General features: G+C 41.5%; 1 protein-coding gene across 1 annotated transcript in view; it reads left to right on the forward strand.

Annotated features, from left to right (window-relative positions):
- Positions 1-25,679, forward strand: part of PAK5 (p21 (RAC1) activated kinase 5) — a 108,221-nt gene that overhangs the window by 79,654 nt on the left and 2,888 nt on the right. The window contains exons 3-6 of the mRNA XM_063114330.1: positions 30-521; positions 3,095-3,228; positions 7,503-7,629; positions 24,414-24,539. Coding sequence (XP_062970400.1) covers positions 30-521; positions 3,095-3,228; positions 7,503-7,629; positions 24,414-24,539 — 879 coding nt within the window. The remainder of the gene's footprint in view (positions 1-29; positions 522-3,094; positions 3,229-7,502; positions 7,630-24,413; positions 24,540-25,679) is intronic.

Here is a 25,679-nt window from a genome sequence, read left to right on the forward strand (position 1 = left end):
GTATTCTCCCTCCATGTCTGTCTTCCCAGGTGGATTACGATCGAGCACAGATGGTCCTCAGCCCTCCACTGTCAGGGTCCGATACCTATCCCAGGGGCCCCGCCAAACTACCTCAAAGTCAAAGCAAAGCGGGCTATTCCTCAAGCAGCCACCAGTACCCATCTGGGTACCACAAAGCCACCCTGTACCACCACCCCTCCCTGCAGACCAGTTCACCGTACATCTCAACAGCTTCTTACCTGAGCTCTCTCAGCATCTCATCCAGCAGCTACCCCCCACCCAGCTGGGGATCCTCTTCAGACCAGCAGCCCTCCAGAGTGTCCCACGAACAGTTTCGGGCTGCTCTGCAGCTGGTGGTCAGCCCAGGAGACCCCAGGGAATACTTGGACAACTTTATGAAAATTGGGGAAGGGTCAACCGGCATCGTGTGCATTGCAACTGAGAAACACACAGGGAAACAAGTTGCAGTGAAGAAAATGGACCTCCGAAAGCAACAACGACGAGAACTACTGTTTAATGAGGTAAATGGTGTGTTTGGATCATCCTTTCTCTCCAGGGTAACATTCATTTCTTATCTCAAAAATAGTACATGTACATTTTAGGACATTAGAAAAGCCCTGAAAATATAAAGATAAAAATAGCACTCCTTGTAATATTTCCTTCTAGTCTTTTTCTCTCCATGTATGCCTGTTACCTTTGAAACATCCTTCATGTGTATCAGCCACTGTGCTACACATTAATCTAGTTTGATCCTCATGACAATCCCATAAGGCAGAAAGACTTATCACCATTTTAGCAATACGGAAACCTGGACTCAGGTTAAGTGACTAACCCAGGGCCACACAGCAGGTTGACTGCAGAGCTAGGATTTGAATCCCTATCTAGCAGATTCCAAAATCTCATGCTACACTATCTATCTACATGGGTCTATATACATTTCACAGGGTGGTGATACCATGTGTACCCTTTGCAGGTGAATTTTTTTAACATAATAAACGCAGGTTAGTCAGTTTATCTATGCACTATTACTCTTTAAGAACTTTAAAATATTTTTTCTAACTATAAAAAGAATAAATTTTTCCTGTGCAAAATATGGTTAGTATAGAAAATGTCCCATATAATCCTACAACCAGGCAACATTAATATTTCATTTTCATATTTTTTTATTTACATATCTCTTTTATTTGGGATAATTCTATATATGTAGTTTGGTAACTTTCTAATTTCACTTAATATTAACATGGTTAATATGATTGATATAAAATAAAATATATTGACATATTATTTATATTTATTAATAGAAAATAAAATATATTGATGTATTTACTTAACTATATGTCAAAAACATCATTTTAATGGCCTAATAATCTTCTATCATATACATGTAGCAAATTCATTAAACCAGTCTCTGATTTATATTGTTTCCAATTTGTCCCTTTTATAATTTTATAATTTTGCAGAGTGTTGTTGCACAGAATTCTTTGGCCTCATGTCTGATCATTTCCTTAGATTCCTAGAAATGGAATTAGTAGATCAAATGGTGCATACATTTTTTGGAGAAATGATATTTACAACAGTAAATTGTACCAGTTTGGGCCCTCACCAATAGTCCTGTTTCACCCTCACTAGTAGCACTGGATACTGTCATGTTATCTCTGTTAATCTGATAGACATGAATAAACCTTACTGTTTTCATTAGCACTTTTATTACTAGTGAGGCTGAATTTATTTTTATATATTTATACACCATTCTTATGTCTTAATCGAATCATATGTCCTTTGCACAACTTTCAATTAGGGTGGTAGCATTTGTGTTACTGATGTATAAGAGCTCTAGATATATTAAGGAATTAACCCTTTTCTGTATATTTTCTGTACATATTCTTCCACTAATATTGGGGATACCAATATTAGATAATATAAGGGGTCTTCAAAAAGTTTGTGGGAAGACGCATATTATCATTTAATTCTATCTTCCGTAAACTTTCTGAAGTACTCTTGTATGTCAGTCTCTAGCAGAGGATGTCCAATCCGTATCTCCTAACTCCCAGAACAATCTACAGCTGCTTGACCTCTTTGATTTTCTATTGTGCTCATTCTCTCAAAAATATGCAGAATTATTTGATCCATAAATAGACACTGGACAAATGCAGTCAGCTGTAATTTTGGACCCCTCTCCGTGGAGGCTCATGCGAAGCTCCAGTGGCCTCCTGGCATCCCCAGTGTCCACGGGTGTCGTTTTTGACACATGCTCTGAATCAGAGAGCTCCAGATGAGTGGGCTTGAAAGTCTTTCCAGACCACTATTCTTGATTTCTGGAATTTATTTTCAAACCACAGTGCCAGAATAGATGGGTCAATATAATGCAGATAAAAACCTGTAATTTATTATTTAACACTAGCTCTAACTCTAAAGTAAATGGAAACAGACACAGGGCAGCAATTCATGGAAGCTTTCTCAGCAAGTATGCTCAAGTTAGCCTTTCTTTTGCCTACATCATATTTATTTTACCTTCAAGATATATACTTTGTATTCAGCTCAGACCTCTCAGATTTGACCCAGGCTTCTCCCAAGGAGAAGTTGGTCTCGTGTGGCCCCATTCTTGAAACCGTTTAGATCATTCACTTATGGGACTCACATGAGTTGATGCCCCTTTGTTAGGCAACCAACAGTGGAGTAAGAGGACTCTTAGGGATAGCTGATTATATTCCCCCAGAACAGTCAACTAAAATCCCTTTCGTGAGTGCAAACCTTGCCATGGTTCTGCTTATTTTCATTTCAGTGTCTCTCTCGCTTTCTCTCTCTCTCTCTCTCTCTCTCTCTCTCTCTCTCTCTCTCTCTCTCTCTCTCTCTTTCTCTCTCCCCCCCCCCAACATCTGGTCGACCTAACATTTTTCAAAACTTTACTAACTTGATTCTTTTCATTTCTACTAGCTACCCTTAATGCCTTTTATCTATAGTAGATTCCTAAATAAATTTCTCCACAATTGATACCACTCAATCAATTGTACTTACAGTGTAGGTGCGGCCACAAGAGAACAAAAAGCCAAATTCCACCTTCACAAGTCAAAAAGTATCTTTACCATTTGTCCAGGTTGTGATAATGCGGGATTACCACCATGACAATGTGGTTGACATGTACAACAGCTACCTTGTCGGTGACGAGCTCTGGGTGGTCATGGAGTTTCTAGAAGGTGGTGCCTTGACAGACATTGTTACTCATACTAGGTAAGTTTCTTTATTATCCAGACAGGTCATTCGTGGGGCTTATTATGTTCCTCCAGTGTAAGCCTCGAAGGCTATCTTTATGAACTCATCATAAATTGTAAGCACTTTGGAGTCAGAGAACATGACTCCCCTTTCCCTTGTATTTCCCAGAGTTCCCATTATAATAGCATGCACGTATAGTTCATTCATTCAATTAACGTTTTCCCCATCCTGAGAAAGTTGTTAATACCCATTGATTTAAAATCAATGAAGCTGCTGAGAATGAAGTTTCAGTGACAAATAATAGAATTTCCCATAGATTTCTGAAGCTGCTTTTTGTTCTGAATTGCCATGCCATTTATTGCTATGTGCTAAAACCACCAAGGGTGTCTGGGGGAGGAAGGGGCTCGTAGAGGATCAAAGTTTTATGTCAGAATAACAAATATACATAGAAGAGAAAAATTCTTCAATTCTGGTTTAAAATAGTCTTGCAAGGAACTGGTCAAATAACAGGCTGTTGCTTCAGCTGTTTGCCCCCCTAATGTGTGCATTCCAGTCATTTCATTAAGTATTTGTTGAGCACCTTTTATGTATCAGGCTGTTTCCTAAATGCTGGGGATACAGAAGATATAAATGAATAAGGCTCCAATACATTCCCTCAGGGAAGTCACAGATGAGAAATAAATACATTATGCTACCTGTGCAGAATTAGAAAAATGTATGTAAATATCAGAACAGCACCTAAATGTATCTATCAGGGAGGATCAAGAATGATTTCTAATACAAAGTGATATCTGAGATGGATTTGGAGAGATGAATAGGAGTTTAGTAAGAAGGCAAGTGGGAGGAAAAGGGCATTGAAGGCAGAGGAAAGACTACAAGCATACTTCAAAAAGTTCGTGCAAAAATAGAATTAAAAGATAATTGAATCTTCCCATGAACTTTTTGGAGTACCCTTGTATGTGCTAAGACAGTGCCTCTCAAATTTCAATATGTATGCAAATCTCTGTGGATCTTATTAAAATGTATATCCTGATACTATAGGAAGGGGTGTAAAACTGCATTTCTAACAAGCTCTCGGGTGGTGCCAGTGCTGCTAGTTCACGGACCACATTTGGAGAAGCAAGGTTCTAAGGAACACATGTATGAGGGCACTCCAAAAAGTTCATGGAAAGAGTCATATTATCTTTTCATACTGTTTTTCCACAAATATTTTGAAGTACCTCATATAAAACAGCATGTTATATTTGAAAAGCTTTAATTTTGGTCTTGCTAGTAAATAAAATGCCAAAAAGTTAAGAGAGGATTGTCATGGAGAGGCATTGAATATTAGCTGATGTTGCTGAAATGGTGCCCAAATCAAAAGTGGATCCAAATAAACAATAGGTAAAGATTGAGGTAGTAAGAAAGCACTGGGAAACCTGTTAGGAGTGCTTTTTCCCAACTAAAATAAGATAAAGTTTCAAAGTCCCTACAGCTCTCAGTCTGTAGTAAACAATCTAAAAACAAAGGAACATGAGTGAAGTCACTTAAAGTTTATCCCCAGCATTTCAGCAGCAAAATCTTGTCGGTGTAGACATAGGACACACCCACCAAGAAAACACATAAGATCATCTTAATTTTCAGAAACAAATACACTAAAGAGAGCTAAGAATATGGCAAATGTGATTTACTTATAAAGCATTAATAAAAATACATCCAAGGAAGGGTTTTTTTTCCTGCCTTGTGGAGCTTCACATAGCTACTCATGTCTCTCTACAGCTCTCCTATTGTTAAGGTTCCTTTCCATGGTTATTTTGTGTCGATGAGGATCACTTACAAGCCAGCCTCTCCAGAATCTATTGTAGTTTCTAATTTTCTCCATCCAATTTTGCCAAAAATAGTCCCCTTAAAGACAGAGTAGCTCCAGAGAGCAAGAAGAAATTGTGTCTCAAGGAACACCATGAGTATTTGGAATTTGAAATCTTTAAGATGATAATTTGGAGAGTTTCCTGTAGCAGATATTGAATAACTGCTGTATTAAATAATTGATTAATTGGTTGATAAAACATCTAATCCTTTGCAACTAAAAGTGTGGTCTGAGGACCTGGAAGCTTGTTAGAAATGCAGAATCTCAGGCACTACCCCAGATCAACTAAATGAGCATCCATGATCTAGCCAGATACTCAGGTGTTTCTTATACATACTAAAGTGTTAGCACTGACCTAACATCCTGTTAAATTACATCCTTCTGATTTCCAGGAAACAGTGTTCCAGAAGGGAAAGGAAAGAACCAAGCACTGTCAGGTTCTTCATACATTAACTCATGTAACCTCCACCCATCTCTTTAAGGCAGGTGTTGATGTGCCTGTCTGTCAAATGGTGAAGATATGACTCAGATGAAAAGTATCTTTCTCAAGATCACACATTTAATAACTGATAGAGCCAGGATCTGAATTTGGGGCTGACTCCAGAACTGAGGCATTTTTATCCCATATCAGGCGTTTTTCCTGTAGAAGTAGAAATGCACCAGTCATTCTCCAGTTGGCCTTGTAAATTTCAAAGCCATTGAATTAGGGATCGGTACCATTTGTCATATGTTTCAATTAAAGGTGATCTTTTGGTTAGTGAGTGAGGATCAGATCCAATTAATTTTTGTTATGGTTGACCTGTAAAGAACCAATAACCCAAATCTCATGGAATCCAAAAGCAATTAATTTTATTAAAGATGGTAGTTCTTGACCCCAAATTAATTTAAAGGCATATTTTAGCTTGTTCCTGCTGCTGAGGCTCTAAACTTCTTAGAGATATGCTTTTGGCACATGTGAAATTTGTTGTCTGAATATAATCCAGCATAATGCCCAACACAGTCACCACAAAACCAAGAACCCCAAGATTGTCAGTTTCCTCTCTAAATCAAGATCATTTATTTATCACCTGCCTTTGCATGAGGCTGATTTGTTGCTATGGGATCCTCTTTGAAGAGAAGAGTGTGTTTCTTTATACTTATCTACTTTATGCCTTCGAATGTCCTTCTAACTGGCTATCTCATTGTACTTAACTTTTGAATCCCAGCATTACCCGGTCTGTGTTTTCTGGCATCAACAAGACTAAAACACAAGTTCAAGGAAATCATCCACTTCATTGTCTTGCTGAGCTGAGATTTACCTGGGATTACTGGAGTTTCCGAAGGCAGTCCAATTATACTCTCTGTCTTTCCTGACAGTCTCCTCTGTTGGCATGACTTGTTTGTTTTAGGAGCTTTTTTACATTTGCTATTACAGTTGGGCCTCCTGATATCTCTGTGCTAGGGAGGAAGTTTTACCCACAGATGAGTTAGGCAGTTGAGTCATTTTGAGGGCATTGAGCAGCTCTTGCTGTGCAAGAAATTCTCATGTAGGCTTCTCAATGGCTGAACTACTCCACTCATTAGGAAATCCATTTGTTTGAGTGGCAATGACAATGTGGGACAGTGGGAAAAGTAGGAAAGCATGGGTTGTGAACTCAAATAGAAGTGGGGTTTGATTCATGACAAGAACAGTTTCTTAGCTATGTAACCTCTGACAGGTCACCTGACCTCAGTCTCCTCCTCTGAAATCCGAAACACCTTCTTCACAGGAGTTCAGCCGTGAGTTAGGGGAGCGCATATTCAGTGCTGTGCCTCTTTTCTCATTCCCGGGTCCATTGATTAAAATACCTCCCATTCACGTAGTTATTAGCAACTTCCTAGGCCCAACTTCCTTCCCCCAGAAGGGACCTGGAGCAACAAAATCCTCTAGCTCAAGGAAGAAGGAGAAGACGTGTGAATGAGGAATAGGGTAAGCCCCAGAGGGGGAGCTTAGAGACTTAAAGACCACTTTGCTGAACTCGGCCTTGATGAGAACTGTGGCTGTTCCCATTTCCAAGATGAGGAAAAAGAGAGCAGAGGGAGTTGAAGAACTTGTTCAAGATCACCTGAGTCACACCTGAAGCCTTGGCCTGCTATCCAGTGCACTCTCTCTGTAGGACCCTGGAGGTTTACTGATGCTGAAGAAGTTAGTAAGAGTCCGTGGAAGTCCGCTTGCAGTTATGACCCAAAAGCCAACACGTGGGGATCTCTTTCCTTTGGCTTATATTGGACCCCTGTCAGCCTCAGTACCAAGCCTTATGTTATAGGAACCAGACCCCAAAGACTTCCTTTCCCTTGCCTACAGATTTCCCAGATATAAGTTAATGAGAATGAACTGGTTCATTAGAATCCAAGAGAGCTGCCTCTCTTGAGCATTTCAAAGGTGTTTTAAACCTGTCTTGATCCTTAAATGTTATTTTCTTTCTAGAATGAATGAAGAACAGATAGCTACTGTCTGTCTGTCGGTTCTGAGAGCTCTCTCCTACCTTCACAACCAAGGAGTGATTCACAGGGACATAAAGAGTGACTCCATCCTCCTGACGAGCGATGGCCGGGTAAGATGTTCAAGTTTGGCCACTTTGCAGTTTAGCTCGTCACTTCGTCTGTCATGGGCACTATTCTCTTAAGCACGCTTTCTCATAATCCCAATTTTCTTAGTCAGACGTCGCCCCCACCCTTCCAGAAGGCTTACAAAAAGGAAATTACTGTTCCATCCTCTGTGTCAGTCTGTTAGTCAGAATTACCTGTTACCTGAATTTGATGGATAATTTGCCTCCTTAAAAATGAGTGTAGGAAGTAATGGAAATTATGGAAATTTCTTTTCTTTTTCTGCCACAATTTTATTTTCATGGAGGAGAAAAGCTGACTTTTCTAGGGCTATGTGTACCCTATTCATATGAATATGTATGTATGCAGTATTTTTCAGAGTCCCTGCAGGAAACAGATGACCGACTTCACTTGGGTAATTTGAGAAGGGCTTACTAAAGGGACAGTTTACAAAGGTGTGGGCAGATGCAGAAAAATCATAAGAAACAGTATACAAGGATTAGTGCAATACTCTGGAATGGAGCACTACTCTTGCTACCCCAGGCCTGAAGAGGTGAGTTAGGGAACTGGCTACCAGCATCTAGAAATAGAGTTTGTTGTGTTGAAGGCTGCCTGGCAAGAGCTCTGATCTTCCATGGAAGCCAGACCACAGTAAACCTGCAGAACGGGACCTGGGGGAATAAATACCCCAACCTCACTCTGCTCCTTCCTTCTAGTCTCCCACTGTGCTCCAATGGCTGAAGCCAGCCAGAAGCCATCAGTATAGTCAATACATGTTGGCCTCAAGGGAGAAGGGAGGAGAATGGATCCAGAAGGAATACAGAGCATACCTCTCATATATCACACTAGCGCATCTCCAGGCCCAGATTTTTGCATTTCCCATCGCTGCAACCTGCTCAAAGGATCCTGTTGAAACTCATCGGCCACACCAGGGGACAGAACAAAGAAACAGCCAAGAAAATAAGGAGTGGACATTCCAAAAAAGTCTTAGTTAGATGGAAGAGTTTCAAAGCATAGATTTTCACTATTTAGGCCCTTTGAACGTCCCTGTGGGTGGAGAGCGATGGAGGCGGGGTTCTGTTATAGAGGCAGGTGAGAGAAGGTACCTCTGGTGTGGTGACATCACAGCAGTGGCATGTGAGCATTGGAGCCTGGGCTGTCAGAGACAAGAGTGTTCCAGGCAGAGGGAAAAACAGCATGTCGAGTGGATCTTGTGCCTCTCAGCCATGTTGCCCAAAGTTTGCTCATTCACATTTCAGATCAGCACACCATATTGACTGAAATGGCTTCTCCACTTTCTATAGAGAAAGGAAACCTTTTGTTTTTTAACAAAGAGTAGAAATGGAATGTGGCTACTCCAAGAAAAGGCTGAGAGAACATTTTTGTACTAATCTATTAGAGTATAGCATTATATAGTGGAGAAGACTTTATAAATTACCTATTGCTGCTATAACAAAGCACCTCAACATTTAGGGTCTTGGATTAAGGGTCAAGTCAGCATTGTCTCTCGTGGCTCAGAGCTGGCTGGGCTCAGCGATGCTGTGCTGCTATGACTTGGGGTTAGATGGCGCCTAGGGTTGGAGTCATCTAGGAATCCTCCTCAGTCACATGTCAGGTAGTTAATGCTGGCCGGTGGCTGGGAGGCAGCTGGAGCTGTCAACCAGAATACATACAGTGTGGCTTGGGCTTCCTCACAGCATGGTGCTGGGTTCCAAGTGTGTGTCCCAAGAAAACAAGGTGGAAGTGCATGGCATTTCTATAATCTAGCCTCGGCAGTCACAGTGTCACTTCCACCATAGTCACAAGCCCTTCCAGGTTCAGGGGGAGGGAATTATAGAGTCTTCCTCGGTAGGAGCAAAATTAACTCATATTGTCAGAAGAGCTCATGGGATGAACAATATTGTTGTTGGCATTTTGGGAAAATACTGTCTGCCACATAAGATGAATTGGGTTCTCTTCCCATTGGGAGATGTTCAACATTATTAACATTAGAGAAAAACAAATTAGAACTACAATGTGATATCACTGCATACCTATAACAACTGCTAGAATGAAAAATAGGGATAACACCACTCATTCCTACACTTCTGGTGGGAATATAAAATGGTGCAGCCACTCTGGAAAATAGTTTGGCAGTTCTTTTCAAAACTAAAGGTGGAATTACCATATGATCAGCCATTGCACTCTTAGGCATATATTTCAGAGAAATGGAAATGTATTTTCACACAGAAACTTGCACACAAACGTTTATAGTAATTTTATTCATAATTTCCCCAAACTTGAAACTACCCAAGTGTCCTTCAAAAGGTGAATGGTTAGACAAACTGTGATGTATCAACATCATGGACTATCACTCAGCAATAAAAAGGAATGAACAATTGGGACACAGAAGAACTTGGATAAACCCCAAGGAAATTATGCTGAGTGAAAAAAGCCAATCCCAAAAGAATATGTATTGCTTGATTTCATGTGTATGACATTTGTGAAATAACATAGAGATACACAGAAGATTAGTAATTGCCAGGGGTTAGGGATTGGGGGTGGGGAGAGCATAAGAAAAGACTGCAAAGGGATAGCACAAGAAAGTCTAATGGTGATGGTACAGTTGAGTATCTTGATTGTGGTGGCAGTTGTGCAAGGAAACAAGTGATAAAATCTCAGAGTATGTACACACACTTCACACATAAGTGAGTTCATGTATAACTGATGAAATCCGAGTAAGTTCTATCGATTGTATCAATATCAATTTCTTGATGTTGGTATTGCATTATAGTTGTATAAGATGCCAACATTAGGGAGGGCTGGGTGCACATTTCTTTGCAACTTCCCATGAATCCATCATTATTTCAAAATGAAAAGTTAAGAAAGATGACAGTGAATTGCTCAGGTTTAAAAGAATGAATATATTTGGGCCTCTTAAAGGACTAGAGGAGAAATTGTTTTCTGCTAACTAAAAATAAATCATTCACTAATTATCCATGGCACAAATAATATCGAATGAATCACTAATGTGTGTTAAGCAGAGGGAATGTGGTGTTTGAGGTTTCAAAGAGGAAAATAAATAGCATCTCATAGACTGGTTGAAGAATTAATGATGTGATTTGTGTAAAACCCTCAGAAACATACCGGGTACCAGGTAGATGCTCAGTCAAAAGGCCTTACCTACCACCCTAGTGATTAAGTGTGAGCAGCAGCATCATGATATTTTCTTGCCCTGGGTCTTGCATTTGAAAGATGACACTTAGGAGTCACTAAGCAGTGAGTGACAGGCTGACTTTTATCAAATTCATTGGCTGGAATGGAGTTCAAATCCATGACCTACTAAGACCAGTGGGTCTATTGAAAAGGGACATGCACAGTGGTCTTCATGATCTTTTATTTATTTATTTTACTATCAATTGATTGCCACACTTTAAAACCTGGAAGATTTCACATAATGTTTCAAATTTCTCTTTTCCTTATAAAGCCAAAGCATCTGGCAACACTGCACCTGAATTCGCACATGGCAGTAGTGGACGTGGTATAATGAGAGTGAATAGCACCACAGCAGATGCCATCGGTGCCCCACTCAGGTCTTCATGCAACCTCCTATATTAGTGATATCTGGCTCCACCTCCAAATACCACCACCTGCGTCTCTTTGCTTGTGACTTCCTCTGGGCACTAGAGTCTGCTTTTGCAATACAAGTCAGGGAATTAATGTTCAACCTCCCCAAGAGCAGCCCTAAAACAAGTGTTGGGAGTTGATGTATAAATACCCCAGCTCTCTAGTGATAACTTGCTTTGTAACTAGCCCCTAACTGGCTGTCTTCCCTTCCTTGTACTTCCCCATTAGGGTGCTGGCATTTCCTGTATCTCCCAGCAACTTGCCCTGAATCCTTGCCTTGAGATGTGCTTACAGGGGAGTTCAAACTAACAGGGTGCTCAGAGACAATGTAATGTGTTTGTGCCCTGTCTCCCATGGGATCTGAAGTGGGGATAAAGAATAGATAAATGGCCATAGACCAACCAGGGACTTAGGACCTTTCTGTCCCCTCTTGACTGACAGTCAGCTGGATGCCAGTGTCTTCATGGAGGTGTGTGCCCCTAGTGCTCCATTATCTCCTCCTGGTGCATTTAATTCATTGATACTATTTGCCTGGCTTTGTTAGGCATTTGAGTTTCGTTGTCTCTCAAATGACTAGAAGTTTACAATTAGAAGAACACCTGAAGATTATGTCCCAAATGCTATTCTTAAATAAACAGAACCTTGGGCGTGTGAAATAACTTGAAAAAATTCATTCTACTCCAAAAGTCTCTGAGATACACTCAGACTTCTATCCATCCTCTCTTCCTTGCTGCTCCCTGGAGGTAATATTTCCTAATTCAGGAAGCAAAGTATGAAAAGTCAGGAGACCCAGGCTTTAGTTCTCTCTAACACCACTGTTCAGCCTTGCAGCAGGGGACTGGCTGAGGTCTTTCTGCGGTTCTCTGATGCCCTCCCCTCTTGGATTTGGAAGCTGGAGAAGTGGGACTTTAGCAGAGCTGGAGGCGATGTCATCAGTCTGTCTCTTTCTGTTGCCTCTCAGCAAATTTGTGCCTGGGTCATTGCTCTCCTTAAAGGAGGAGTTCTTGGGTGTTAATGAGCATCAGAACCCACTGGAGAGCTTGGCCAGAAACAGTTTCCTGGGTCTCATTCCAGAGATTCCAGTTCAGTCAGGCTAGGTCGTATCCAAGAACCTGCATTTCTAGCAAATTCTCAGGTAATGCTGATGCTACACACATTGAGTACCACTGCCTCACAGGAAGCAACCAAGAACCAGATACAAAAGCAGCTGTGTTTTGTTGTAGCAGACACAATTTTTTAGAGTGTGTGCAATTGACAGAGCAAGGGATTTTACATTCTATTTTAAACCTGAAGCTCTCCTGTGCAGAGACTTTGTTTTGCCCACCCAATCCCACCCTCCATCCTTGTGTGGAGCCCCTGATTCCTCACCAGCATACATTAGAGATGGATAGGATCTCAGGTTTAAATAGCAGCTTTGTCTGAGCTCCAGACTCTGGTTCGTTGTCTGACTCTTGTGTAATAAGCTACAACTTCTTTTAAGAACGGGCAATGTACTAGCTGCAGTCCTCTTCGCCTAACTGCACTAGTGAGACAAGCGTGGTTTCCTAAACAGCTGAGTTGTACAATTTTATCTGAAATAAGACTCAGCCCAGAGAGTTTGATTTGCTTTTAAGATCTGCCTACAGTGCCTTCTCATACTCATTACTTGAGTTCTCATTATCTATTTGCAGATTTATTTGGAAGAATGTTGTGGGCAATTATGTTCTTTTACAAAATTGCCTCTTTTATGTACTTAGATGAGTAAAAAATCATGCAAAAGCATTTATACTCCTCCAACAGAAGAACAGCCCTAACTTCCAAGTGTTTAGTTTCAATTTCTCATCTTACATTTTGTCAGAGATAATTATTAGTATGCCAGATTTTGAGGGGTTTGGGTTTTTTTATGTCGGCAAAGAGAAACCCACACTAGAGATATTGAAATTAAAAACTGCCAATACCAAAGTGCTGATCCATTTGCCTAATTAATCATTCAGGTTTCTTAAATTTACAGGCAAACAAAATTTATTGGGATGATTGTTTCTCTTCTACCATCTATGTAGTAGGGTTGCAAATTTACCCACACTCAAGCTTTAGAAATAATAACCACAGACACACACACACACACACACACACAAATTATAGTTTCTCTGTTTCCTAAAACTAACCCAGACTTCTTCACAAAGCTCTACTAACCAGATCTTTTTTAAAATCTCTATTTTAATTCAATCCACTACATTTAGGCTGCTTGAATAATTTACACCGTCTATCGCTATAAGGTTTACTTGATACCTTTAAAAACTCAGTCTTACGGATTTAGCCACCGCCTGCTCCCTTCTCTCACATCCCACCCACTTTCTCAAGTTGTCATTAGGGAAAAGGAGGGACAAGTATGGCTTGTGGGACCTCAGGGTGAAGGAGATGACTCATCTTCTTGTTCCTCTCTGGTTCTTGCCTTGGTACAACTATACTCTCCTGCAACCTGGACTGGTGACCACTGAGGATTAACTGATCCCATCAATGGCTGAGCTTTTCCATATTTCAGAGCTCCAGCCTCTTGCCTCCAGCACTAAAAGCTCCCTCCTCATCTTGACAATAGGCCTATGCCAGGTACATCCCCATTTCCTCACTGAGATGAGGAGGAACGTCTGGACCCCTGCACATCACACACTGGCCGTGGAAGCCATAGCACTGCATCCAGCTCGCTTCAGCCTAGCTGTCGTGCCATTTCTCCACGGAGTCCAGTTTGGCAACAGCCAAGGCCGATGCTCAGCTGGCTTTCACGAGTGTGTCTACACCCATTGTTAAGATATTGCCCTATTTTGATGCTGGATGGTTAACAGCCACTGTTTCAAGTCCTTGGAGTATCCCCCATCACTCTAGTCCTTTCCTGGGACCCCCTTACCTCATTAAAAATGGCAATCTCCCCAGTGTAACTCCAGGACTCTGTTTGACTTCATATCTAGATTCTGATTGGTCTAGATTAATTTGGTTGTTAAATATTTTGAATATTACCTCCAAACACAGATGCATGTGGGGCTTCTGTCCCTTATAGGAGAATATATACTACATAGATACTTCTGAAACCCACTACCCTCTGCTTGGGGTGGTAGAAAATGACATATAACGAGGAGTGTGGGACCTGACATAATCAACACCACTACTCTGTCCACCTCTGCAAATAATCTCAGGCTAAAAGGGGTAGACTGTAGGATTTTCGCCTCTCTACAATAGGGCAGCAAGGATTATGGACCAGCTATCATGGCCACGGGGCCCTTTTCTTCACACCACATGGGAAATTCTATGATCTGAGTCCTCTGGGTTTGATTCTTGATATTCCAAAGCAATTGAGAAAATTATCTCTCCACTAAACCAGCTTCCTCTAGCATTGTATTGGGAATAATCTAATTGCTTCCACACTCCAAAACCACACCACTACTAGCCTTGGGGTGATTAGTGAGAAGATCAAGAACAAGGAAATGAAACACATTAATAATGTCCAAAATATTACCCCCATTTCACCTGTGTTTCATCTGTGATTTTAGAAACAGCTGTCTTCAGCATGTCAGTGATGGTTTTGCAAACAGTCCCAATGTGTCTTCTATAACACGATCTACTATCATAGATGTGTCAATATAAAATAAAATCAATCTAGTGGCATGTGTTTTTTGAGTATCTACTGTGTTTGCCCAGCTCTTAAGAAACACAATGAGTTTCATAATTAAAAAGAAGAATAGCTGCCCCTAAGGAATGCCATTTCTTGACAGAAGGATAAAATCACCAGAAAATAGTTCAAGCTTGAGTTACGCTAACTTTTCCTAAATTTGTATAGGGAAGAGATCAGTATGGGCTTACTGAGAATTCCAATGGAAGTGAGATAAGATTAGGGCCTTTAAGTATGCTTAAGAATTCATATGCAACAAAAACGAAGAGTTGAGAATAGACCATAGGGTAACCAACCTATCCTGATTTGCCCAGAACTCTCTGAGTTTTAGCACCAGAACTCTGACAGTCCAGGAACGCTCTCGGTCCCTAGGAATGATGTCATTGTGTGCAGAAAGCAGTGGGGAACGAGGTTGGCTACGTGAAGAGGCACCAGATTACGGAGGGCTTGAAAGCCATTCAGGGGCAGTGTGTTCGGGTCTGCAGCAGAAAGACTGGGTTTGGCCCAAATACTGAGAAGTCTTTTGTCATGATGCTGAAGTGAAGAAATGAGAGCCAGGCACACAAGTCCTCACCTCTTTGGGAGGTGCTCCTTCCTCTTCCTTACCTGAGCTGTGGTCTGTAATGTGCACAGCAGTAGCCTGGAGATCTTGTTAAAATGGAAAACCTAGCTTCAGTAGGTCTGGGGTGGGGACTGAGACTCTGCATGTCTAACAAGCTCCCAGGCAGTGCTGCTCCTGCCAATGCTGATGCTTTAAGTAGCAAGACCCTGCATGACAGCCCTCCCATTCTTCAGGAAGCCTTGTCCTCAATTACCCTCGCTCCCTCCTCTGTCTGCCACTCCACTGACTCCTTCTGTCAGCCTGTAACTTGGCTCCAGTACAGGGTGGTGGTGACATTCCTGAATCCCGAGTCTTCCCATTACTAGCTCTGGATCCTTGGGCAAAGGGTCTAGCCACTTTTGTGCCTTGGCTTACTTATCTGTAAAATGGGGATAATAATATTTCCCACCTCATTAAGTGTCTTGTGAGCAGTCAAATGAGACAAGACAGATGAAGTGCTCATAGTGTTACGCGGCCTGTAGGAAGAGCTCAGTGCGATTTAGTGTATTACTTTCCTACAACTGGTATAATAAGTGACCACGGACTGAGTGGCTTTTTATTCTCTCTGAGTAGACTTTATTCTCTCATAGGTCAGCAGCCAGAAATCCAAAATCAAGGTTTTGGCAGGGTTGGTTTCTTCTGGAAGCTCTGAGGGAGAATCTGTTATATGCGTCTCTCCTCATTTCTGGTGGTTGCCAGCAATCCTTGGTGCTCCTTGGCTTGTAGACACGTCACTCCAGTCTCTGCCTCCATCTTCACATGGTCTTCTCTGCCTGTGTATCCACTTCTTTTCTAAGTGCATCAGTCATTGGACTTAGGGCCTACCTAATCCAGTATCACCTCGCCATACCTAATTATATCTGCAGACTCTGTTTCCACATAAAGTCACATTCTGAGGTTCAGAAGAACGTGAATTCTGGGAGACACTATCCAGCCCACTATTTAGAGTAATAACAATTATCACCGTCATTACTATCATTTTTTCCACATTTGTAACTATGGGATTTCTTCTATCTATATTAAAACATATCTCATTTCTTGAAAAGCAGCCTGACTGAGACCCACCTCGCTACTACCTGGATTCTAGCCCAGCTCAACACTGAAACAACAGGCTTCCAGTAATGTCCTCATTGCACAATAGGCCAGCAACTCTCAGTTCTTATCTGGTTTGATCTCCCTGTTGTTTCATAGCTGCTGACCTTCCCTACCTTGGCTTTCCAAGTCATTCTCCCTCTTCTGCCTTCTCGATGTCTTTCTCTTCAATCTCCAATAAGGCTTTGATTTCGATCACCTCAGCTGCCCAGTATTTCATATTGGGGCATCTTCTTTTCCCATGCTATGGCTCTGCAAGCGTGACTGACTACCACGTACATCTGAAGGACCTTCAAGGCCATGCATGTCCCAGTGAATGGCAGTGGTCCATATCTTGATAAAAGTTTGAGATACACAGGTGTGCACTTGTCAAAACTCATCACAAAGTTTTCAAGATGGCGGCGGCTGCGGCGGCTGGCGCGGAGTAGCTGAGGTGGAAAAGGTGGCCACTGGGCCTCAGGCAGCCGGGAAACTTGTGGACCTTCCTCTCGCCATCTCTTAAGGGAGGACTGCTGCTGCTGGCCGGTCGTGGGGGCTCAACGCCACTTTGCCCCCGGCAGGAGAGGCTGCCTCATTTACAGGCAACAGCTTTGAAGTGTGGAGCAGGAAAAGAACTGATTCTTAGCTGCAAAAGTGAGTCTTGAAACAGGGAACACGGCGCCAGGGCTGCTGTGGATGCAGCCAGGATCCCGGAGGCTGGGGCCGCACTGAAGGCGGCCAGCTGCCCTATTCAGGATTCGAGGTTTCAGGCCGGCATTAAAGAAGATTCCTGGGAGCGCCCGAGCGGCGCCGCGACTGAACAGCCCGAGGCGGCAGCGCCGAGAACACGGAAGGCAACAAACCAGAGACAGAGCGAGCGCCCGACCTGGCACAGCACTGTGAGTGATCCCTGGCACAGCTCTGTTCGGGGGGTGAATGCCCACGCGGCTTCCGCCTGCACCACCAGGCCACTCACTGCCCCGGTGCTGCCTCCATTTTCCCAGGTGCGGGCAGCTCCGCCCTGCTCAGCCATCACTGAGCCCATTTGCTTGGCCTGGCACGGGGCTTTCCGGACCCTGCGGGCCGACTTCCTCTCCCACTCCCTCCGCGGTTCTCTGGCAGGACTGGGGGTGTGGGGCGTCCCGACCAGTTTTGGGAGGGCTAGGAAGTACGGGCGGGCCGACTGTCACTCCACCACACCCTGGACTCTGGCCCCGGTAAACTTCCTGTTACTGGGAGGCAGATACCATCTCTGCGACCACCAGTTTGGAAAAAAGCCTAACGAATTTCTGGTTGGGAATAGTGTGTGGTAGGAGAGTTCCCAGGTCCGCTTGAACCTGCCGGAGAGCAGGCTGCAGGCGGGCACTAGACTCGGTTTATACCAGGGGGATACAAAGGTGAACAAGACCCGAGAAAGATCTACACAGTGCTACAAAGGCACCCAGAGAGACCGGTCGTCTGTGCCTAGCAGAAACCTGGTAGACTTCCTGGGCGAGGCGGTGCTGAGCAGGGTCTTGAAGGCCCAGCTGATAGACGAGGGGTGCAGAAGACACGCCCCAGCCCAGCACAGTGTGCACAGAGGGGGGAGACGTGCGGCCAGGGAGGCGGAGTCTCGACAGAAACCACACACCCGGTGGGGTCGCCACTGCACGATCTAACAGCCTGGGCCAGAGCACACGGAACGGGGAGAAGTCCTGTACAGAAAGTGAAAGCTCAACAGAGATCACACACCCTGTGGTACGTGATCCACCAGCCCAGCAGAGTACAAGCTGACCAGAAAGGTGGATCCCCGGAGAAGCCCAAGACCCGAGGCAACCACACACACAAGACACTAGAGGCCAACTGAGCAGTCACAGCGGGAGCCATACCAAATTGGCAACCACAGCAACATCCTAGTTAGCCATTAGTCTTAAACCGGTGGACTGTGAAACCCCCTGCAACAATGAATAAACACCAAAAAAAAGACACCAGAAATACAAAAAATCAAGAAAGTACACCACCAAAAGTTAATAAATCTCATACTCCAGATCCTATAGAACAAGAAGCCCTTGAAATAACTGACAAGGAATTTCGAGTGATAATTCTAAGGAAACTGAATGAGATACAAGAAAACTCAGCTAGACATCATGATGAAATGAGGAAAAGTATACAGGATCTGAAAGAGGAAATATACAAGGAAATCAATGTCCTGAAAAAAAATGTAGCAGAACTTGCTGAACTGAAGAAGTTATTCAGCGAAATAAAAAACACAACGGAGAGTTTAACCAGCAGGCTTGTCGAAGTTGAAGAGAGAACCTCTGAACTTGAAGATGGGCTGTTTGAAATAACACAAGCAGACAAAAAGAAAGAAAAAAGAATCAAGGACATGGAAGAAAATCTGAGAGAGATATCAGACAACCTCAAGCGCTCAAATATCCGAGTCATGGGTATTCCAGAAGGGGAGGAAAATGGAGATTCCATTGAAAACATATTCAAAAAAATAGTGGCAGAAAACTTCCCAGGTATAGGAAAAATCACAGATCTTCAGATCCAGGAAGCTCAACGATCTCCAAACGTATTCAACCCAAAAAGGCCTTCTCCAAGACATGTCATAGTCAAATTGGCAAAACTCAGAGACAAAGAGAGAATCTTAAAAGCTGCAAGAGAGAAGCGTCAAATCACCTATAAGGGAGCCCCAATCAGGTTAACATCAGACTTTTCATCACAAACCCTAAAAGCTAGAAAGGAATGGGATGATATTTTCAAAATACTAAAAGACAAAGATTGCCAGCCAAGAATACTCTACCCTGCAAGGCTATCCTTCCGAAATGAGGGGCAAATAGTATATTTCTCAGACAAACAAAAACTGCGGGAGTTCACTACCACAAGACCACCCTTACAAGAAATCCTCAAGGGAGTACTGGGTTTGGTTCCTGAAAAATAACTACCACTGCCATAAAAACCTAAGAAAAATCTAAACCCGCTAGTACAATAAAAATGGCATTCATGAAGAGAAAACAAGCTAACAAAAACACTATCTACAACCTAAGGAACCAACAAACAAAGAAACCAAACAGTAAATCAGAAAGCAAGGAACAAAAGACACCTAAGACAACCAAACAACCAATAAAATGCTAGGAATAAATCAACACCTTTCAATAACAACTCTTAATGTTAAAGGCTTAAATTCCCCAATTAAAAGACACAGACTGGCTGACTGGATCAAAAAGCAGGACCCAACTATATGCTGCCTACAAGAGACCCACCTCACCCATAAAGATTCACACAGACTAAGAGTGAAAGGATGGAAAAAGATTTACCATGCAAACAGAAAAGAAAAACGAGCTGGAGTAGCTATTCTTATATCTGACAAAATAGACTTTAAACTAAAAACCATAAAAAGAGACAATGAGGGACACTACTTAATGATAAAAGGACTGATCCATCAAGAAGACATAACAATCATAAATATGTACGCACCCAATGTTGGAGCAGCCAGATTTATAAAACAAACTCTATTAGACCTAAAGAAGGAAATAGACACTAATACCATAATAGCAGGGGACCTGAACACCCCACTGTCAATATTAGACAGATCATCTAGGCAAAGAATCAGTAGGGAAACTCAAGATCTAAACAAGACGCTAGACCAATTGGAATTGGCAGATATCTACAGAACATTCCACCCAACAACCTCAGAATATTCATTCTTCTCATCAGCACATGGATCATTCTCCAGGATAGATCACATATTAGGTCACAAATCAAGTCTCAGTAAATTCAAAAAAATTGGAATTATCCCATGTATCTTCTCAGACCACAATGGATTAAAACTAGAAATTAATAACAAACGAAACTCTGGAAACTATACAAACACATGGAAATTAAACAGCATTCTACTTAATGACATATGGGTCCAAGAAGAAATCAAGCAGGAAATCAAAAAGTTTATTGAAACTAATGAAAACAATGATACATCATACCAAAACCTGTGGGATACTGCAAAAGCAGTATTGAGGGGAAAATTTATTGCATTAAATGCTCACTTCAGAAGAATGGAAAGATGGCAAGTGAACAACCTAACACTTCACCTTAAAGAACTAGAAAAACAAGAACAATCCAATCCTAAAGTTAGCAGACGGAAAGAAATCATTAAGATCAGAGCAGAACTGAATGAAATTGAAAACCAAAAAACAATTCAAAAGATCAACGAATCAAAAAGTTGGTTTTTTGAAAAGATAAATAAAATTGACAAACCATTAGCATGGCTAACAAAAAAAAGAAGAGAGAAGACTCAAATAACAAAAATTAGAAATGAAAAAGGCGATATTACAACTGATTCATCTGAAATACAAGGAATCATTCGAGACTACTATAAACAACTGTACGCCAACAAATTTGAAAATCTGGAGGAAATGGATAAATTTCTGGACACACACAAGCTCCCAAAACTGAACCGTGAAGACGTAGAAAATCTGAACAGACCAATAACAATAAAGGAGATTGAAGCTGTTATCAGAAGGCTCCCAACAAAGAAAAGCCCAGGACCAGATGGATTCACAGCAGAATTTTACCAAACATTCAAAGAGGAATTGACACCGATTCTTTACAAACTATTCCAAAAGATTGAAACGGACGCAAATCTCCCAAACTCATTCTATGAAGCAAACATCATCCTGATACCAAAACCAGGTAAAGATATAACCAAAAAAGAAAACTACAGGCCGATATCCTTGATGAATATAGATGCAAAAATCCTCACTAAAATACTAGCAAACAGAATACAGCAACACATACGAAAAATTATTCATCACGATCAAGTGGGATTCATCCCAGGGATGCAAGGTTGGTTCAACATACGCAAATCAATAAATGTGATACACCATATTAATAAACTCAAACACAAGGACCATATGATCATCTCTATAGATGCTGAAAAAGCATTTGATAAAGTTCAGCACTCATTCATGACAAAGACCCTCTATAAGTTAGGTATAGAGGGAAAGTATCTCAACATAATTAAAGCCATATATGACAAACCCACTGCCAATATCATCCTGAATGGGGAAAAGCTGAAAGCTTTTCCTTTAAGAACAGGCACTAGACAAGGATGCCCACTCTCACCACTCCTATTCAACATAGTGTTGGAAGTACTAGCCAGAGCAATCAGAGAAGAGAAGGAAATAAAGGGCATCCAGATTGGAAAAGATGAAGTCAAACTGTCCCTGTTTGCAGATGACATGATCCTATATATCGAACAGCCTAAAACCTCTACAAAAAAACTGTTGGAATTGATAAATGATTTCAGCACAGTAGCAGGATACAAAATCAACACACAAAAATCAGTAGCATTTCTTTTCTCCAATAGTGAACATGCAGAAGGAGAAATCAAGAAAGCCTGCCCATTTACAATAGCCACCAAAAAAATAAAATACTTAGGAATTGAGTTAACCAAGGAGGTGAAAAATCTCTATAATGAGAACTACAAACCACTGCTGAGAGAAATTAGAGAGGATACAAGAAGATGGAAAGATATTCCATGCTCTTGGATTGGAAGAATCAACATAGTGAAAATGTCCATACTACCCAAAGTGATATACAAATTCAATGCAATCCCCATCAAAATTCCAAAGACATTTTTCTCAGAAATGGAAAAAACTATTCAGACATTTATATGGAACAATAAAAGACCACGAATAGCCAAAGCAATGCTCAGCAAAAAAAATAAAGCTGGAGGCATAACACTACCTGACTTTAAGCTATACTACAAAGCTATAATAACCAAAACAGTATGGTACTGGCATAAAAACAGACACACTGACCAATGGAATAGAATAGAGAATCCAGAAATCAACCCACACACTTACTGCCATCTGATCTTTGACAAAGGCACCAAACCTATTCACTGGGGAAGGGACTGCCTCTTCAGCAAGTGGTGCTGGGATAACTGGATATCGATATGCAGGAGAATGAAACTAGATCCATACCTCTCACCGTATACTAAAATCAACTCAAAATGGATTAAGGATTTAAATATACACCCTGAGACAATAAAACTTCTTAAAGAAAACATAGGGGAAACACTTCAGGAAATAGGACTGGGCACAGACTTCATGAATACGACCCCAAAAGCACGGGCAACCAAAGGAAAAATAAACAAATGGGATTATATCAAACTAAAAAGCTTCTGCACAGCAAAAGAAACAATTAAAAGAGTTAAAAGACAACCAACAGAGTGGGAGAATTTGCAAAATATACATCTGACAAAGGATTAATATCCAGAATATATAAGGAACTCAAACAACTTTACAAGAAGAAAACAAGCAACCCAATTAAAAAATGGGCAAAAGAGCTAAGTAGGCATTTCTCTAAGGAAGATATACAAATAGCCAACAGACATATGAAAAAATGCTCAACATCACTCAGCATCCGGGAAATGCAAATCAAAACCACATTGAGATACCATCTAACCCCAGTGAGGATGGCTAAAATCCAAAAGACTATGAACGATAAATGCTGGCGAGGCTGCGGAGAAAAAGGAACTCTCATACATTGTTGGTGGGACTGCAAAATGGTGCAGCCTCTATGGAAAATGGTATGGAGGTTCCTTAAACAATTGCAAATAGATCTACCATACGACCCAGCCATCCCACTGTTGGGAATATACCCAGAGGAATGGAAATCATCAAGTCGAAGGTATACCTGTTCCCCAATGTTCATCGCAGCACTCTTTACAATAGCCAAGAGTTGGAACCAGCCCAAATGCCCATCATCAGATGAGTGGATACGGAAAATGTGGTACATCTACACAATGGAATACTACTCAGCTATAAAAACGAATGAAATACTGCCATTTGCAACAACATGGATGGACCTTGAGAGAATTATATTAAGTGAAACAAGTCAGGCACAGAAAGAGAAATACCACATGTTCTCACTTATTGGAGGGAGCTAAAAATTAATATATAAATTCACACACACACATACACACATACACACACAAACCGGGGGGCGGGGAGGAAGATGATATAACAACCACAATTATTTGAAGTTGATACAACAAACAAACAGAAAGGACATTGTTGGGGGGGAGGGGGGGAGGGAGAAGGGAGGGAGGTTTTGGTGATGGGGAGCATTAATCAGCTACAATGTATATCGACAAAATAAAATTTAAAAAATTAAAAAAATAAAAAAATAAAAAATAAATAAAAAAAAAAAAAAACTCATCACAAGATGAACCTAAGATGTGTGCATTTCACTTAATGTAAATTTTATGTAAACTGTAAGCAAATATTGAACTCTAGGTAATTAAATTAGGAGTGAGATGTACTGATGTTGGCAATTTATTTTAAAGTACATCAGAAATAAGATAAAAGGATGGATAGAGAGAGAGGTGTGGGATAAAGCCCCCATAGAAAAACGTTAACAGTTATAGAATCAATTTGTTGTGTATAGAGATGTTCACTGTTCAGCTTTGCTGTATGTATTTTTTTTAATTTAATTTAATTTAATTTTACTTCTCAAAATACATTGTACTTGATTTTCATGCCCCTTTACCCGTTCCATAATTCTGTAAAAACTATAAGCATCAGGAGTGTAGATACCATTTGAAAGTCAACCTGGTAAACCTGTGAGAAGTTCTTCATTAAAATGGACTACGCCTTTCCAGGAAAATTGTCTGATGACTCCTCATCCAGGATATCCAAGGCCTGCTCACAGAGAGTCTTCTGTTTTACATTTCAAACTCTCTCTTCATACTTCTTCTAAGTATGTACTCAAACTCTGTGTTCATGAGAGTCTTCTGTTTTACATTTCACACTCTCTGTGTATATACCTCTATGTTTCGCAAACAATATTTTTAAATTGTTAGTTTGTTGCATTCCTTTCCTTTTCAGATAAAGTTATCTGACTTTGGTTTCTGTGCTCAAGTTTCCAAAGAGGTGCCGAAGAGGAAATCACTGGTTGGCACTCCCTACTGGATGGCACCTGAGGTGATTTCTAGGTTACCTTATGGGACAGAGGTAAGGGGTTCCACTCATTGTTTGGGAGTATCAGGGCCTGAAACAGGCTCAGGGACGCAGTGGTTCTTAGACAGTTGGTGACCACAGGAGATCAGGGCAATAACTTTGACTCCACATTTGATCCATATTCACTAGACTTGGCAGAAGGCGGCTGTGGCAGAAGGGACACTGGCCACCACTGAGGACTTCACTACACTATTTATCCAGGGGTTGTTTACTGAGGTCCTACAATGGACACTGGGGGAAAGTCATTCAAACTCTGATCCCCCTCTCAGTGGTAGGCAGTGCACCTTGAAAAGCGGCTGGATGCATACAGATGGGCAGGCATGATGATTCAAAGGAAGCACCACAAAATAGAGGTAATATTTGAATAAGCACTATCATTTTCCCACAGAGAGAAATCGTATATGAATATTATGTTCAAACACTTGGCATAATTTCTATTTTCCTTGGACAGGAAACATTTACTCATAATCTTTCAAGGGGTAGAGCCCAGACACGTACAAATGAGGGGCCCCAGGGAGGGGAGGAAAGGCCTTCTTGCAGGGAGTAGTGTGAGTAGAAGCTCTGAGACACGCCAGGCTGTGTGCACATGGAGGCCCAGGAGTTGCTTTGGGTGGGCATAGTGTTTGCACACATCCTGGTGCAGATGGTGGTTCTAAGAGAAGAGATGCATGGGAGGAGGTGACAATGGACCAATGAACTAAGGACATCGGCATAAGTTAAGGCAGACCCTGCTCTCTTTTCCTTGTTTGCTTGATCTTGGGTGAACACTCAACTTGTTTTTCTCACTGTGGTATCGAGAGATAAATTCTCAGTGAAGGTCACTATGAGGGCCATAAGAGGAATGCAGGGGACAGATAGGAGGTGTAATGAGGCCACGAGAGGGAAACTGGAACTGGGAATTTATAGCACAGCTCTGGCTTCTCATTGTCCTGACTTCCCACTCTTTCCTCAGAGAGAATTGCTTGTCGTCTCTGCCTTTTCTCTTTTCCATATCTGAAAATGTTTTTATAAGGCAGGGTTTTGTGCGTGCTACTTTGAAATGATAAAACATAAAGAAAAGAACCTCTAAGTAGGGAGAAAAGAACTATTTTTAAAAATCAAATGAATGAAAAAAATCAGAATATATTCTGCATT

The sequence above is a fragment of the Cynocephalus volans genome, chromosome 1 (assembly GCF_027409185.1).
Source record: "Cynocephalus volans isolate mCynVol1 chromosome 1, mCynVol1.pri, whole genome shotgun sequence".
In the NCBI taxonomy this organism is placed as follows: domain Eukaryota; kingdom Metazoa; phylum Chordata; class Mammalia; order Dermoptera; family Cynocephalidae; genus Cynocephalus; species Cynocephalus volans.